We start from the raw sequence: 16,704 nt of genomic DNA on the forward strand, positions 1-16,704 counted from the left end.
GCCCCCGGAGGCCTATCCCGCATATCCGGGTCTATTTCCCGCAGACCAAAGACACCTGTACCCGCCGGCCGAGCCCCGCCCAGCTAGGTGGGCAAGGGGGCGGGGCGCGGGGGCGCGGTGACGCGTGACGCCAGATCCCGGAAGTGACGCGCTCGTGGGGCGAAAAGGCGGGGGGGAGGGGGGTGGTGTCCCCGGCCGGTTTGGGGGGTGCGTTGCCCGGAGACGGAAAGTTTGGGAGCCGGAGCGGGCTCGGCCGCAGCCCCGGGAAGGGGGTCCAGGGGGCGGTGGCCCTGGGGATGGGGAAGGAGCAGGAGCTGCTGGAGGCAGCCCGCACAGGGCACCTCCCGGCCGTAGAGAAGCTGCTGTCCGGGAAGCGGCTCTCCTCAGGCTTCGGGGGCGGCGGCGGCTCCTCCGGGAGCGGCGGCGGCGGCGGTGGCCTCGGGTCCTCGAGCCATCCCCTCTCCAGTCTGCTCAGGTGAGTAACGCCCCGGGGCTGGACGGCCGCCCGGAGACCCCCTCTCCCCCGCCCGTCTTCTGGGTCTCCAGAGAGGTCCGCGCTTCTGAGACCCGACCGGGTGGGTTTGCTGGGTGCCCCGGGTCGAGGGCGGGCGGCCCACGGGGCGAGGAGCGCGGGTGCGGGTCTGCGCGGCGCCGGGCTCTCGTCTCGCATCCTGACCCAGCTGAGGAGAATGGTGGGAGTGCCCAGGTGGCAGCCGCCGGCCGCCGCATGGCACAGCCCGGCTTCACCCTCGCCCGCTGTAGGGTGCCAACTGTCCTGTCTCACAAGCCACTTCAGAGCAAAGAAGTATTTATTTCAAATATCCCTCACCTCCTGCAGAATCTTCCACGCCTTGCAGAATCTCGCCGCTCACCTGGAGGAAATTCTCTTGATTCCCCTTCCACCACGCTCCGCAGGACCTAGCTTTTGTTTATATTAACATTGTGTCTGGATTTATTACGTTCAAAGTATAACTTTAGTCCCTCTTGTGTTTAAAGCTCAAATTCTAGCTCGTTGTAGTGAACCTCACTGGATTAGTCTGCTAAGTGGCATATGCAGGATTCATTAAGGGGTTTACTCGTCAAGAAACAAAGCTTTAGAAAGCCTGGTTTAGGAAGCTCAGGGGTGCTTTAAAGTTCTCTGAGACCTGTTGTTAAACCCTTGAATCTGGAGATGTATCGATTTTGAGAGAAAAAGGTCACTTTTGCATGGCTTGGAGGGGGGAATTGGATGTGCTTTGTCAGTGTGAGTAAAATGTGTTTGTTCAGCAGCACTTTCATTGCCTGTTTTCTTTTCCTTCCTTGTTCTTTTGAGGTTTTTAAGAAGTGGAAGTTCATTTAGAAATGGCTTTGTTGGCTTTTGTTCCCCCTTAGTTTATGTAACTTCAATTTGAGTGAGCTTGGACCAAAGCAGCCCAAGGGCCTGATATATTGTTAGGTATTAAGCACTGAGTACAAACCGAGGTCTACACAGGAAGATTTTTAAAAAGCAGTATAAGAGAAGAACTGTCCCCAGGAGTTCTTTTGGGGAGGTTAAAACCAGTGCTCTTTGCTGCCCTTTCTCCAGCTCCTAGAACAATGCTGTCACACAGTTGGTACTCAGGATTCATTGAATGAATAAAAGTATCTCTTAGAGGATGACAAATTTCTAAATAGGCTGATGGTGGTACTGGCAGTAATTGTTAGTAGTTCAGAGAAATGAGGCATAACTTTGGGAAATAGATAGAGACCAGAGCTTCCAGGAGGAGGACTTCAGCTGGCTTTGAAGGATGTGAAGATTTAGATAGGTGAAGTACAGTGAGAGCATTCCAGGCTGGGAAGCCATGATCAGAGGCAGAAGCAGGAAAGGAAACTTATCTGGTGCTAGTGGGGCACTAGAAGAACTTCCTGCCTGTAGCCTCAAGTGGTTGGGCATGATAAAGGGTAATAATAATGAATGGGGTATACTATCATCTTTCAGAGTGACTTAGTCTTTCTTAAGTTTATAGTCCCAGTCCCTAGAGCAGTGCCTGACAACTGATGGGTATTCATTAGATTTTTTTTTTTAAGATTTTATTTATTTATTGTTGAGGAAAAGAGAACATGAGCAGGGGGAGAGGAGCTGAGGCAGAGAGAGAAGCAGGCTCCCCACTGAGCAGAGAGCCCAATGCATTACTTGATCCCAGGACCCTGAGATCATGACCTGAGCTGAAGGCAGATGCTTAACTGACGGAGCCACCCAGGCACCCCTTAAAAGATGTACTTCAAATGCATACATTCGGTTTCATATCTTCCCTGGATTACTCCCCCGCCCAACCCCTGCATTACTTTGATATATCTGTAGTTCTGATGTCTGAGAGATGAGAGAAAGACTATACAAGTTTGGAGGTGACTATCTTTAATTAGCTGAATAGTGTAGCATTTGGAGGTTTGCCAGAAATACCTTAACCCCTAGTATATCCTGCTGAAGTGAGAAACTTTCAAATACCTCCCACCTTCAAGTACGGATCAAATTACTTTTACGGCTCACACTCAGAGACTGTTGAAATTTTGCTGAGGATTTCGCTGCCATGTAGTTAAGCAAGACTAGGAAATCTTTGTTGACCACAGCATTTTTACTTTGGGCCTCATGCTAAAATGTCCAGTCTCTTGTCATAAAGTGTGCATGTATCTCCATTTCCTTGCATAAGACAGCTGACCCCTGACTTGCTCTTGTGTCTCTTATGGAGATGGTAGGTGGCCTAAGAGCAGCCCCAGCCTGTCATCCCTGGGATTCCTAGGGGCAGGGAGGCTCTGCAGGCACTAGTTACACTAGGTGTGTCATTAATTAGAGGTGATTCTTGTTCAACCTAGTGAAAGATTTCTGAGCAGCTGACACTATATTTAAATAATCCCTAGGTCAGCATGTCCTCCCTTTTTAGGTTTGGGAATTTCCCTGTCCCACACTCCCCACCTCCAAAGACCCTTAACAAGAGCTGTGGAATCATAGCTTCAGATCTGGCCTTTACATTAGCTGCCGTACCCCACCCTCACTAGTAGTGCCACTGCAACATGTGTCTGTCCAGCTGTTTGACCAAGAAAAGCTGGCACGAATGGGAGCTTACAGCTGCAGTGGATATAAATGTTCTAAACCAATACGTGTGTTTGCCCCATTCATCTATTTATGAGCCCCCCCCCCAGTTCCACAAAGGTTTTATGTTTATTCTTAAGCTACAGAATGCTCCCTCTCTCACCCCATCTCTTTATTCCTACACTTCTTGGGCTTAGGTCTTAACTTCTTAAAGCCCTCCCTAATGACCCTAATACACACAGATCTCTCAGGCTTCTACTTGTTTGGAACCCATCATCTGGAGTGTACAGTAGCTCACTGGCTTATACTTTACTTGGCTAGCTTTCCTAGTTTATTGCTTTGTCCTGTTAGTATAATAGTTACCTATAGTAACACTCACCAGTTGAGAATGTACCAGAGAATCAGAAAGTCAGCAAAAACTTTTAGGGAAAAAAAGTTGTTATAGGGACACCTGGGTGGCTCAGTGGGTTAAAGCCTCTGCCTTCGGCTCAGGTCATGGTCTCAGGGTCCCGGGATCGAGCCCCACATTGGGCTCTCTGCTCAGTGGGGAGCCTGCTTCCCCCTCTCTCTCTGCCTGCCTCTCTGCTTACTTGTGATCTCTCTCTGTCAAGTAAATAAATAAAATCTTTAAAAAAAAAAGTTGTTATAAACTTCATGTCTTTTGGACCTTCACGTATTTACTACATATTTATTCCAAGGCAGTACAGTATATTGTTCCGCAGTCCGCCTGCCTGAATTCACAGTATACTCCCCCCAGAGACTAGCTGCTTGATTTTATACAAATTATGCACCTGCTTGGAGCCTCAATTTCTACATCTGTAAAATGGGGACAGTATTGTTTGTGTTGTAAGTATCATCTTAGATACTGTGTGTAAGATACTTCCATAGTTTCTTGTGGAATGCTCATTGTAAATGCTCCCTGTTAACCATCCTCAGGTCAGTTCAGCCCGTGCAGTTTTGCCATACCATCCCTGCTGTATGGAAAGTACCATGCCAGACATATTATAAATGAGGTTATTTAACACTTCAGAGTGTGTTTTCTGGGCTATGGCAGATTAGAGATAGTACATAAGGGAGATCGCCTGCTTAGGTAGGCGCATTAGTGATGTTCGTTTATCTAGTGTTTACCTGTCATCTACTTTGTGCCCAGGCGGATTGCTATGTGTGCTGCAAAGTTTAGCTCAGACCCAGGACATAGTAGGTACTTAAAATTAGCCCCTCTCCTGATACATGGTCTGTTTCCTTATGGCATTTATAGCAGCATATGTCTGTGTGACCAACTGACAAAATAAGAGTAAAAGCAATTAAAATCTATCATAATTTTTCCCCACTAGTAATTTGAGACTATTAACTTAGATGTGCATAGCCCTACACACTTGCTTATGCCCCAGGCATCATTGTACTGTACCTTAGTGCTTTAATTTCTGTTTATTATGACTCTTAGCCATCAGATACAGATGAAATTATATTCAGTGTAGCATGTTAATGGAAGTAGGAAGAGCATATTTTAGTTTTTTTATCCAAAATGATTCAAATATAATTTTTGTTACTTAAAAAAGCAGCAACAGATTATTTAAAAGCATAGTTACCTGAAATGTCTAGTCCTAGAAAGATTCTGGGTGGCATGAATTTTGCTTTATATAATATGATTTTCATTTTCTGATTGTTGAACAGATGTATGCCTTCAGTCAGTACCTTGGAACAGGCACTGTGTTAAACTTCTGTTTAACTCATGGTGTTTTTCAGCCTGCGCACAAATTCTCATGTAATGCAGAGTTTGATATGTTGGTGGTCATACTGAAACTACTGATTTCCAGGAAAGCAAATTCTAGATGAGAAGACAGTAAGATTTGGGTGGAAGTGAATTCTATCTACTAAAGGGCAAAAATACCTGAGAAAAGGAAATGTTGTAAGAAAACATCATATATTAAAAGTATATAGAATTATGAGGTAAATACTGATATATGTGAACGATATAAAGTGAAATGCAGGGGCCTTTGGGTGGCTCAGTGGGTTAAGCCTCTGCCTTTGGCTCAGGTAATGGTCTCAGGGTCCCGGGATCGAGCCCCGCATTGGGCTCTCTGCTCAGCAGAGAGCCTGCTTCTCCCTCTCTCTCTGCCTGCCTCTCTGCCTACTTGTGACCTCTGTCCACCAAATAAATAAATAAAATTTAAAAAAAAAGTGAGATGCATTTCTGAGGGTTCAGAAGCACAGAGAAACTAAACCAAAGGCTAGCATGAAGGAATAGATTATATCATGGTTTAGGGGAATTCTGTACTTAATTTCTCAAGCTTAAGAGTGAATAAGAAAAGAAACCAAGGAGGCTTACTGGAGAAATCGGAAAATTTATAGACCTTAGCATTAAATGTGGCTATAAATTGGGTTTTACTCTACGTTTTGGGTGGTGGGGGAGACTGTCCAGAAATAGCTACAGTTTGCCAAAATAAGAAATACTTTTTGAAATAAGGAATGAAGAATGAAAGCTTTTGAAAAATGGACCCCACTTTGGGGAGAATAAAAAGTTCTTCCAATATCAGAAGATATGACAACTTATTCATTGGTTTTTAAGAAAGATTCCTAATATTTATGTCAGGAATTCAGACTTAAAAAAAAAATGGTTAACATAACCATTCCATTGAAGTGGTCCTTCAAAGTTCACTCCCCAGAATGATTGTGTAGCTTGGCAAGACAGCTTTTCTCATGATGGCCCTGTTACTTTTGTCATCCCATGGAGTCAGATTTCTTTTGAATAATACCTAACTTGAGCAAAATGATTTTAACATCCTAAGGAAGAGGACAGTGCTGACTAAGGACTATAGAATGCAAGGTCCTGAAGCAGGGTCTCATGGGTTTGTGTGATCTAATTTCTCGTTCTTTCCAGTGAACGCAACAAAATAAAACCAAACACAACTATCCGTTAGGATAACAGTTTTCTAGATCTTACACTAAACCCTCTTAATTCATTAAAAATGGTTTTTAAAGAACTTCTTAATATATCTTTTAAAGTATGATTTTATTGGGATAGCGGTCCTTTCCCTTTATTTTGGAATTGCTGTATATTTTTGCTTTCTGTAAAGCAGAATATGATTTTTTGTGTGGTTATTTTATATCTAAAAATAATGCCTATCTTAAACTAAGAAAGGCATGTACTTGTAGAAAAAGATAAATTTAACAGAAGTTTGAAAAGTCAGACATTTCCCTTTTTCTGAATTCTCCCAATTCAAGTTCGGTTTTTACCGTCTTAGTTACGAAAATTAGAGACTGGACACAGTGAAACAGTCTTGTGGTCTGAAGAATTTGATTTGTATCCAGTCAGCTTAAACATATTCACTTGTCCTGGGAGATTGTGGTCCCAGTGAAAGTTGCATCCTTGGCCAGAAAAATCCCTTCAGAAGGCTCTTTTTTTCCTCTTGGTATGCTCACCCCAAACAGCTTTGAATTTTGGTTTGCAAAAAGGAAATTAAGGCTGTTTCTACCCTAGTTTACAGGAGGGAAAGTAAAGTACTGGGTTTTATAGCCCAGAGACACCAAGGAAACCCCAAAAGTAGATAGTGGAGAGTTTGTTCTTGGAAATGTCAGGCTCTCCTGTGGGTAGGAACTTGGTCTCTTCTGGACAGCTCTCAGAAAATGTTCCACACACTGATTTCCAAAAGATTACTGGGAGATTTTCTGTGGTGTAGAAAATTACATTGTTACGTTGATAGAACATCTTCAAATAACTTTGGTGTGGTTAGAGTTAATAGTAGTAATACTAGGAATTATATGTTATGGCTTCGTATTTATCTTTTCTTAGTAATTTGTAGATCAAGTTTGTTTAGTTTACAAATCAAAAAGAGTTTTTAAAACGAGTCAGTTGTCTCTGCTTAACTTGTGATATCATTACCACTATTAAAAGTGGTGGGGAAAATCCAGGAAGCAGAACTGCCCCCTGACTTGCATAACTAGCGAGGGATATAGCATGGCTCCTGAAGGTCAGGGTCTGATGCAGCTCTGCCTTGTGAGGTAGGCAAGTTATGTAACCTCTCTGAGCATCTGTGTCTTCATATGTATGTGTATAATGGGCCTGGAATAGTATGTACTTCCTGAAGCAGCATCACATGAGCTAAAATATGGAAGGCAACATAATGCCTGGCACATGGCCAAAGACTTGGTAAACCTTGGCTGTAAAATCATCTGATGGGAGCCCAGTGCTTGCCGCCTTTGATTAAACGGAATGATTTCTATTGATGCCATTTCAAAATGTATAATAATTGATAGCAGAAGCTCCCAGACTTTTTAAATGTGAGTCCCATTTTTAGAAGCAAATGGTAATAGTGGCAAATTACAAACTGATACAGATCTTCAATCTTTTGTCTGAAACTGTGGGGTTTAGTATCCAAAATTTTGGGGTTGTTGGAGAGTAATAGCAAGCTGCTAGTAGAATCTGGGTCATCACTCTGAAACGTATTACCACAGTGAAATCTGTCAATATTCACAGTAAAAGGGATGAATTTGAAGAAGCTCTGTATCAGTTTAAGGCAGGTTTTATACCTGACTACTTTGCCACTAACTTTAAAAAATTTGTTTTCAGAGATTTCTAGATATCTGAATTGTAAATAAGGGATCATAGATCTTTGTATTTATTATAAAAAATTGCTAGATACGTGAAAGCACACAGAAGGAAATAAAATCTTCTGTAATTCCACCACCTAAAGGAATTAACTGTTTCAATTTTGGTGTTCATTCTTGGTCTTTTTTTCTGTAAAGTTTTTTTGTTTTTTTGTTTAGTTTTGTTTTGAGCAGAAATGACATTGTTCTGTATGTACTTTGTCTCAGAACTTCATTTAATATATTATAAACACCTTCCTATCATTTTCTCTTCAACTTCATTTTATTTTTTTTTTTAAAGAGTTTATTTATTTGACAGACAGAGATCACAAGTAGGCAGAAAGGCAGGCACAGAGAGAGGAAGGGACACAGGCTCCCTGCTGAGCAGAGAGCCCGATGCGGGACTCGATCCCAGAACTCTGGGATCATGACCTGAGCTGAACGCAGAGGCTTTAAGCCACTGAGCCACCCAGGTGCCCCTTCAACTTCATTTTAAATGAATAAGTGGTATTCCACAGTGGGTATGGACTGTAATTTACTTAGTCCCTCTTCCGCCATTAGACATGCATTTGTTTTTAGTTTTCTGCTATTGGAACAGTACTGGGATGCACTGTCATGTATATAACATTTTGTGCACACTCATGCTTATAACATTTATATACTCAAAATAGTAGATGTAATTTGAGTATTCAACCATTGCAAAAACCCCATATGCCATTGTATTTGAGGACTCTTACAGTAATTCAAATGCCCCTTACATCTCCTGGGTCCTTCTGATTGGAAAGTAATGAAGTAATGTACTGATCTATGGCTGCTAAATGTTACTTATATTTAGAAAGTTACCTTTGTGCAGGCATAAGATTTTTAATGGTCAAGTTGGGGCCTCTCGGGTCCTTATTCAGAGGCTAATGTTTAGTAGAGGGCCATTAATAACACAAATGCAAGGAGCAACATGCTCCGAGAAAAACAAGACAAAAGCCATTTTCTTTTGTTCTAGTTTTTATTATGGGAAATTTCAAACATATGGAAGTCAAGAGAATAAAATAATGAATCCTTGTGTACCGTGTGTACTTGTAAGACAATTACCAGCTTCTTACCAATTTTGTTTCTTTTTAATCAGGTCTCCAACTTAATTATTTTGAAGAGAATCCCGTATGTCTTATTACTCAGTACATGTCTTTAAAAGATAAGGACTCTTTAAATATTCACAATACGGTTGTCACATCTAGAAAATGGCAGTTTCTTAAAACCATCAGATGTTTAGTTACAGTTCAAATTTTCCATATTGTCTAAAATATTTTATATTTTACAGCTGGTTTGTTCAACTCTATATCCAAACAAGGCCCAAACTTTGTATTCATTTGCTATATCTCCCAGTCTCTTTAGCTCTCTGGGTTTCATCTCTGTAAATTTTTTCTTCAGTTTATTTGTTGAACAAAAAAAGGTATTGTGCCCATTTCCCACAGTGTGGGTTTTGCTGATTGCATCTCTGAGGTATCACGTAACATGTTCATCTGTCCCTTGTAGTTCCTGTAAGCTGGAAATCAGATCGGGAGACTTGTTTTCATTCAGGTTCTGAGTTTTTGGCAAGATTTATTCCTGGGGGTGCTGTGTACTTTCTTCATTTAGTCTTTATTTTTTTCGTGATATTGGCAACCATTGGAGATCACTGCCTTGATCCATTTTGCCTTCACTTATTAACTAGAAGACTTTTTTTTTTTTTAAGATTTTATTTATTTATTTGACAGAGAGAGATCACAAGTAGACAGAGAGTCAGGCAGAGAGAGAGAGGGAAACAGGCTCCCTGCTGAGCAGAGATCCCGATGCGGAACTCGATCCCAGGACCTTGAGATCATGACCTGAGCCGAAGGCAGGGGCTTAACCCACTGAGCCACCCAGGCGCCCTAGAAGACTTTTTTTTTTTTTTTTAAGGGAGAGAGAGAATGCAAGTGGGAGCAGGGCAGGGGCACAGGGAGAGGGAGAGAGAATCTTAAGCAGGCTCCATGCTCAGTGCAGAGCCCGACATGATCTCATGACCCTGAGATCATAACCTGAGCCTAAATCAAGAGTTGGACACTTAACCGACTGTGCCACTTGGTACCCCCAATAATAACCTTTAAAAATGTGCTCTAAGACAAGACTGACAGCTTTACTTTAGTATGAAAAGAAATTGAATTGGTTTATAATGAGTAGGTGTTATGTGTGTTTGTGTATTTTACTTGAGTGATATTTCCTAGTTTGCGCTGGTTCATCTGGCCATTTACAAATCATGTGTTCTAATCTTTGAAAGTGTAGATCAGCTAGCTTCTAATCTTTGTTCTCTCTTTAGTTTCATGCTGGCTGTGGATGGTCCTATAGATGACAAAGCCTTAAAAAAGATACTGTAGGGATAGGGACTTAAGTAATCAAATTTTCTTAGGTTGCGCTTTTGGAAGACCAATTTTATTTTATTTTTTTAAAAAGATTTTATTTATTTATTTGACAGATCACAAGTAGGCAGAGAGGCAGGCAGAGAGAGAGAGGGGAAGCAGGCTCTCTGCTGAGCAGAGAGCTCCATCCCAGGATCCTGAGATCATGACCCAAGCCGAAAGCAGAGGCTTTAGCCCGTTGAGCCACTCAGGCGTCCCCTGGAAATGGTTTTCCCACCAGCTTTATGGGTTGGCTCTAGATAAGAAGGTGGATGTGTCAAGCTGAGTTGCTACTTAGATTATTCAGTCTCATTTGTTACTCTGGATATGTTTTATGGTGTTACACTTTCTACATGAGCATTGAAGAATCCACTGAATTGTCTTTCATTAAGTATACCAGCACATTTCTCTGTGTAATTATTGTTGATTTCTTTTATCGCATTGGGAGTGTCCGTTCACAGCTCTGATTTTGAGTTCCTGTTCTGACATCTGTGTGTTTTCTTTGCTTGGTTAGGAGCTCAACTATATACAAAAGCATTTCTTTTGTTACCTTTTTGTCATTGATGTTATGTATTTCAAGTAGGGGTGGGTGGTTCGGATCTGGGTCCTTCTGCCTTGGCCCAGATTCCCTCCTTTGACTAGCCATACACACGGTGCATTGTGGAGTCAATTTAAAAGTGATAAAAGCAGCACATAGAACCATTTTTTTTTCTTTTTTCTTTTTGACAGTTGCTGGGACAGTTAGCATTCTACTTTAGAGATTTTGACCTCTCTTAGTCAATGACAGCATCCAGCGCTATTATACTGACTGATTTCCCGGCACTTTCACGTTGGGCTCTCAGATTCCTTAGAGAGCATTTTCATTAGTTAAGATGAAAAAATGAAAATAAAAGTAAGAGAAATAAACTGAACTTCCAGCATGGTTGAGTTGGATGGTGCATGGTTCTTACCAAGACTGAGGCTGTGGCTCTGTCTCCAGGTGATGGGATCCATCCTTTGTCATGATAACACTGCATGCTTATCCCTGGCTGTGGTGACTAGAGGCAACATGATATATGGGATTAGCCAAGCCTTTTACTGTGCCTGGAAAAGCCCCTCCAAACCACCTATAATACCAGTAGTCAGCATACATCAAACGTTCACTGATAGTGGAGTAGTAGCATTGATTTTTACATTTGGAAGGCATTATCAAGTGCTTGTCTTTCCTAGGATTAAGGAAGTAAAAATTTCTTATTGTCCATCCTGTTGTGCATTTTGTGACTTTCAGCTTTGCACATGTACAGTTAGATCTCCTAATTAGAATCGTTTTCAGTCACAGCAGAAGTTTAAAGTCTCAGGGATTTTTATTTTTTTTAAGGCACATTCTGTTGTTAAAGATTGGAACGTCTTTAGTCTTACCTGTGAAAGGTAGACAGAGTGGTACTGTTACTTGAGGTATCAGCCATTATAGAAAACACAAGCTAGTTTATTTGGAGGTGGTACTTTATTTAACCTCAGAAGATCCTTCTTAAAGGGTTTCTCTGCTTGTGTCACAAGCCTTCTTCTCTGAGTAAACCAACCTGTTGACTTTGTTTCCTTTCACCTGAGTAAGCATTCGTTGTGATTTTCCATTGTTTCCTTTAAACACAACCCATTTCTCTGGTTATTTTACCTTTTGAATTATTGTCAAGATCCACTAAAAAGAATTTCAGTGACCAGGAGAGTTTACAAAACACATCAGTTCAGGGCTATTTATGTGAATCATTGTAAGATTCTTAGGCCTTCTTTGTTTGCTTTTAGATCTTTAGCTCTTCTCTGGGCCTGGTAAGGAGCCCCTAGTCCTGGCTCTGTTTGTAACTCTTCATGCATTGTTCCCTGCTCTTCCTCTGATCCAGTTTGACAAAGTCTGTGCATTGAGTGGCTCTTACTCTTATCCTAGTTGGGTCTGGCTACCCGATTCTTGCTTCTTGAGGTTATCCCCCTGCCATGATAAAATTTGGAAAAATCCAGCCCACATTGCAGTGTCTGGGGTAGTTAGCTCATGAGTGAATTCCCAACAGCTCAGAGTTGCTGTAAATTGTACTGTAGGTGGGTATGCACCTGTGTATTTTCTCAGTCTACCTTTATAATATGCCTAGTAGATAATTATTGTTATTCCCGTTTTGCAGATGAAGAAGCAGAGAGAGGTTCGGGGACAGGTTAAAGTGACCAGCACAGGGCCACACAGAGGGGTGCAGAGCCAGGAGTCTCTCTGACTCTAGAACTGTAGCTTGCTTAGCACTCCGTGTGACCACTTGGAGAATTCACTCTCTTTGGAGGAGATTCAGACATTACAAACTATATGCTTAGGTAATATTTTACCAAAAAAAAAAAAAAAAGATGAATTTGGGGTTTATTTATTTTAATTTAATAGGTGCTTTTATAACACTTACTTTGTGCCATCCACTTTCCTAAGCACTTTACAAATACTAACCTTTTTGTTCTCATGAAAGCTCTTTGAGGAAGCACTAGTATCTTTGTCATTTTATTGAAGAGAAAACTGAAGAACAGAAAAGTCACACACTACCTTGCGCCAGGTAGTAAGGAAGTGGTAGAGGTTGATTTTGAACCCAGGCAGACTGGCTCTGGAGTCCTTGCCCCTTAGTTTTTATGCAACTGGGGATTCTTCCTTTTATCCAAGAATGTAACACAAAATCCCTTTAGAACACTTTGACTACATAAAGTGAGAGACTTATTTAAAAAAAAAAATTGGCAATTTCCTTGGAATATAGGAAAATTAGATGAGGGGAATGTCTTTAAACTTATGCCAATAATATATTAGTTTAGAGGATATAAGGGAATGCCCCGCAGCTCACAAAGAGGAAAAATCCTCCCATATTGCTTCTTTCAGACTTTTCTTCTAGGAAATTCCCATCTTCCTCTCAGGCAGGTTAATGCATTCATGAATTTCATCTGGGAGAAAATTCAGCCTACCCCATCCCCCTTCCCCAAGTTCAAAGTGATAAAGGTTTGTTTTGGACACATGACTGCCAGATGTACTACCAAGGCCAAAGTGTGTGCAAGAGAAGTAAATCTAAACAATTGGCAAGAAACCAGAGGCCTGTGTATTTGAAGTTATTTCAAACTCTTGCTCTGCACTCTGCTTTTTAACAGTTCTCTCCACTCCTCCTACCTCATTGGTGATTGATGACCACATTTTTTTTTTAAAGATTTTATTTATTTATTTGACAGACCAGAGATCACAAGGCCCAGAGGCAGACAGAGAGAGGGGGAAGCAGGCTCCCTGCTGAGCAGAGAGCCCTATTCAGGGCTCGATTCCAGGACCCTGAGATCATGACCTGAGCCAAAAGCAGAGGCTTTAATCCACTGAGCCACCCAGGCACCCCATATGACCAAATATTTTATCTCAAATAATAAATTTGACAAATAAATTTGTCCATAAAATGATTTTCAGAGAATATTATCTGACCAGTTCAAATGAGCTTTGATACTACTTTGAAGCCTGGGATTTGAGGATAGGAGAAATCAGTTACGGTAATCCTAGGTGCTTTAATCTTTACAGTTCTGTGACAGAGGTACTGGTGACCACATAATTGATGAGATTCAGAGAGGTTAAGTGACTTGCGGAGGACTAAGGTTTTCCATTTGGGCCTTTAGAGTTTATTTAAAGAAAGAAGTCTGAGTCCCCAGTTTTTAGAAGTAGAAGGGAAATGTTGTATTCTATATTCTAGTTATTTAACAGCTCTGAGAAGACCTATGGGTCCTATATACTTAGCAGTAATAGAAGAGCTCTATTACTTTTTATCTACTATTGCAAATACCTCAGATACTGAAATTGGCAGAGATTCCAGATTTGCTACTTCTTAATCTATTGCTATCTCCATAATTGTATGTTTAAGACCTAGCTGGAGAATAGTTTCCTTGCTAGTCACTTACCAGCAGCCCTTTTGCCATCTTTAGCAGACCCAGAGCAGACTTTCAAAAAGGTTTTTAAGTAAATGATCCAGGCTTTAGTGCATCCTTATAAAGTTTAATGATTTGGTTCATTTTTTAATTTTTAAAATTCTTTAAAATTTTATTTATTTTTTTAACATTTTATTTATTTGAGAAAGAGAGCACGGATGGGGCAAAGGAGCAGACGGAGAGGGAGAGAAAGAATCTTAAGTAGGTTCCATGTCCAGCGTAGAGCTCAACACAGGACTGGATCTCATGACCCTGAAATCATCACCTGAGCCCAAATCAAGAGTTGGAGGCTTAACTGCTTAACTGATGGAGCCACCCAGTGTTTTGTTTTTTAAAGAAAGAGTGTATAAGAAATTAGGTTCCAGTACTTTTACTTATTATGCTTTGTCAATCAAAAATTTTTTTTCTGTACGAACTAAATTGGCAAATTAAGCAGAGGTTTAATAGAGACGGCTAGCCCTTGAGATCCTTAAGGGTGGTGCTGATTTCTGTCTTCTCTCCAAAATGGGATATACATATGTGTGTGTGTGTGTATAAATTAATCCCCCCCTTTAAAGATTATTTTTTGATTTGTCAGACAGAGAGAGCACACACAAACAGGGGAAGTAGCAGGCAGAAGGAGAGGGAGAAGCAGGCTCCCCTCTGTGCAGGGATCCCAATGTGGGACTCAATCTCAGGATCCTGGGATCATGACCTGAGCCGAAGGCAGATACTTAACTGACTGAGCCACCCAGGCATCCCCTTAGTCAATCAAATTGATAGAGCTTTTCTTAATGTCTTTCCTTTACCCATTATGATCTGTTAGATGCATAATCTTTAGTTACCATCACTTCTGTTTACCTCTCTTTAATATTTACTCTTTTGTGAACTGTATCATGAATTTACAAAGAGAACTGAAGAAAATTGTAGCCCAGGTATACTTTAGCTTCTGCTTATTCAGTAGGCAGGTATTTATGAAGACCTAATTCTTTTGAGTAATTTTTCATAATCATTTAAAAATGCCTATGTTTGGGGTGCTGGGGTGGCTCTGTGGGTTAAAGCCTCTGCCTTCGGGTCAGGTCATGATCCCAGGGTCCTGGGATTGAGCCCCGCATTGGGCTCTCTGCTTGGCGGGGAGCCTGCTTCCCCCCGCCCTTCTGCCTACTTGTGATCTCTGTCTGTCAAATAAATAAATCTTTTTATTTTTTTTTTACTAAATCATTTTATTTTATTTATTTGACAGACTGAGATCACAAGTAGGCAGAGAGGCAGGCAGAGAGAGGGGGAAGCAGGCTCCCAGTTGAGCAGAGCCCGATGCGGGGCTCGATCCCAGGATCCCGAGACCATGACCTGAGCCGAAGGCAGGCTTAACCCACTGAGCCACCCAGGCGCCCCAAATCTTTAAAAAAAATTTTAAAAATGCCTATGTTTGCTGAAAGGAACACATACGTAATTGTAAATTTTGTATAAGCTGATGGTACTAACATAATGATGTAGTAGAAGCTAAACCCAAGACTTATTTTGTGTGTGTGTGTTGGGGAGAGGGGAGGTCCTGTTGTAATTTATAAAATTGATTGCTTATAACTTGTTTGTTTTTATCTTGATATCGATACTTCCCAATTGGCTTATTGTAGCCTTTGGTCATCGTTCTAAAAAACCAACTACCCATAAGCCACTTCTTTAAAAGTCAAATCACCAGGTAGAAATACACTTTTTTTGGTGGATCAAATCAGCTGTGAGTTCAGACCACGAGTCTGGGTCTTTGAAAAAAATGTGAATGTTATCTAGAAACATAATGACCACCATTTAATTTATTTATGTGTATATATACACATACATAATTTTTTTTGAATGTTTTCCTCTTGCTAAGATGTTACCTGATTTTCTTTTGGTGATGAATTAATGAGGTTATTGGAGTCGTCATATGATGAATCTGGCTGGCATCAGATTTCTTCATTAGCAGGTACTAGGGACTTGTGAGATTTTAACACCGATAGGCTTAACCTGCTGCTTTTTATCATTGTTTTAATTATGATTCATAATTTTTTTTATTTACTTGAGAAAGAGAGAGAGAGCACGCACGAATAGGGGGGAGGGGCAGAGGGAGATGAGAGAGAATCTCAGGCAGACTCCCTGATGAGTGTGGAGTTGATGTGGAGCTCAATCCCATGACCCTGAGACCAAGAGCTGGCCAGTCAACCAACTGAGCCAGCGAAGCACCCCTTGAGTCACATTTGTTTTAACCTCTTTGTTTCTCACGGCACACACTTGGTCTGGTCTTTGGGTTCGTGTGGCTATCTCGGTTTGAGTGGAACAATATCTAAGTCTTATCTCTCTCCCTTCATGGATTTTGGTTTTAGCCTTTTATATGTTGTTGTAGATACCTGGACAAAACCTGTAAATTAAGCTTTAAGTTCTTCTTCTTTATAGAGTTCTAGCTTGCTCTAGGGTTTTCTAGATCCCTGGAATCTGGAAAGTACATAAGTCTCCTACTTTTAGCCCCAAGTCTTTCCATGTGTGAATTCTGAAGGGAAGAGGACATGGGCAAGACAGAAAAATCAATCTGCAGGAGACATTGTCCCCAGGAACCTTCCTCTTTCTGAGTGCACCCTGCCTCTGGGACAGCGCATGGAAGGGCAGGAGACATTGTCCCCAGGAACCTTCCTCCTTCTGAGTGCACCCTGCCTCTGGGACAGTGCATAGAAGGGCAGTCCCTTGGGGCCTTCCACCTATTATCACTTC

The 16,704-nt window shown here is 41.4% G+C and overlaps 1 protein-coding gene across 7 annotated transcripts in view; it reads left to right on the forward strand.

The window, feature by feature from the left end:
* Positions 1-174: 174 nt before the first annotated feature.
* The window catches only part of ANKS1A (ankyrin repeat and sterile alpha motif domain containing 1A), a 178,822-nt gene continuing 162,292 nt past the window's right edge, over positions 175-16,704 (forward strand). For 3 of the 7 annotated variants that reach the window (XM_059400069.1, XM_059400072.1, XM_059400070.1), the window contains exon 1: positions 176-475. In XM_059400069.1, coding sequence (XP_059256052.1) covers positions 297-475 — 179 coding nt within the window. In that variant the 5' untranslated portion in view covers positions 176-296. Of the gene's footprint in view, positions 476-16,704 lie in introns of all 7 variants that reach the window. The other 4 variants (XM_059400068.1, XM_059400071.1, XM_059400073.1 and 1 more) reach the window with 3 other exon arrangements.

Source organism: Mustela nigripes, chromosome 5, assembly GCF_022355385.1.
Source record: "Mustela nigripes isolate SB6536 chromosome 5, MUSNIG.SB6536, whole genome shotgun sequence".
NCBI classification, from domain to species: Eukaryota; Metazoa; Chordata; class Mammalia; order Carnivora; family Mustelidae; genus Mustela; species Mustela nigripes.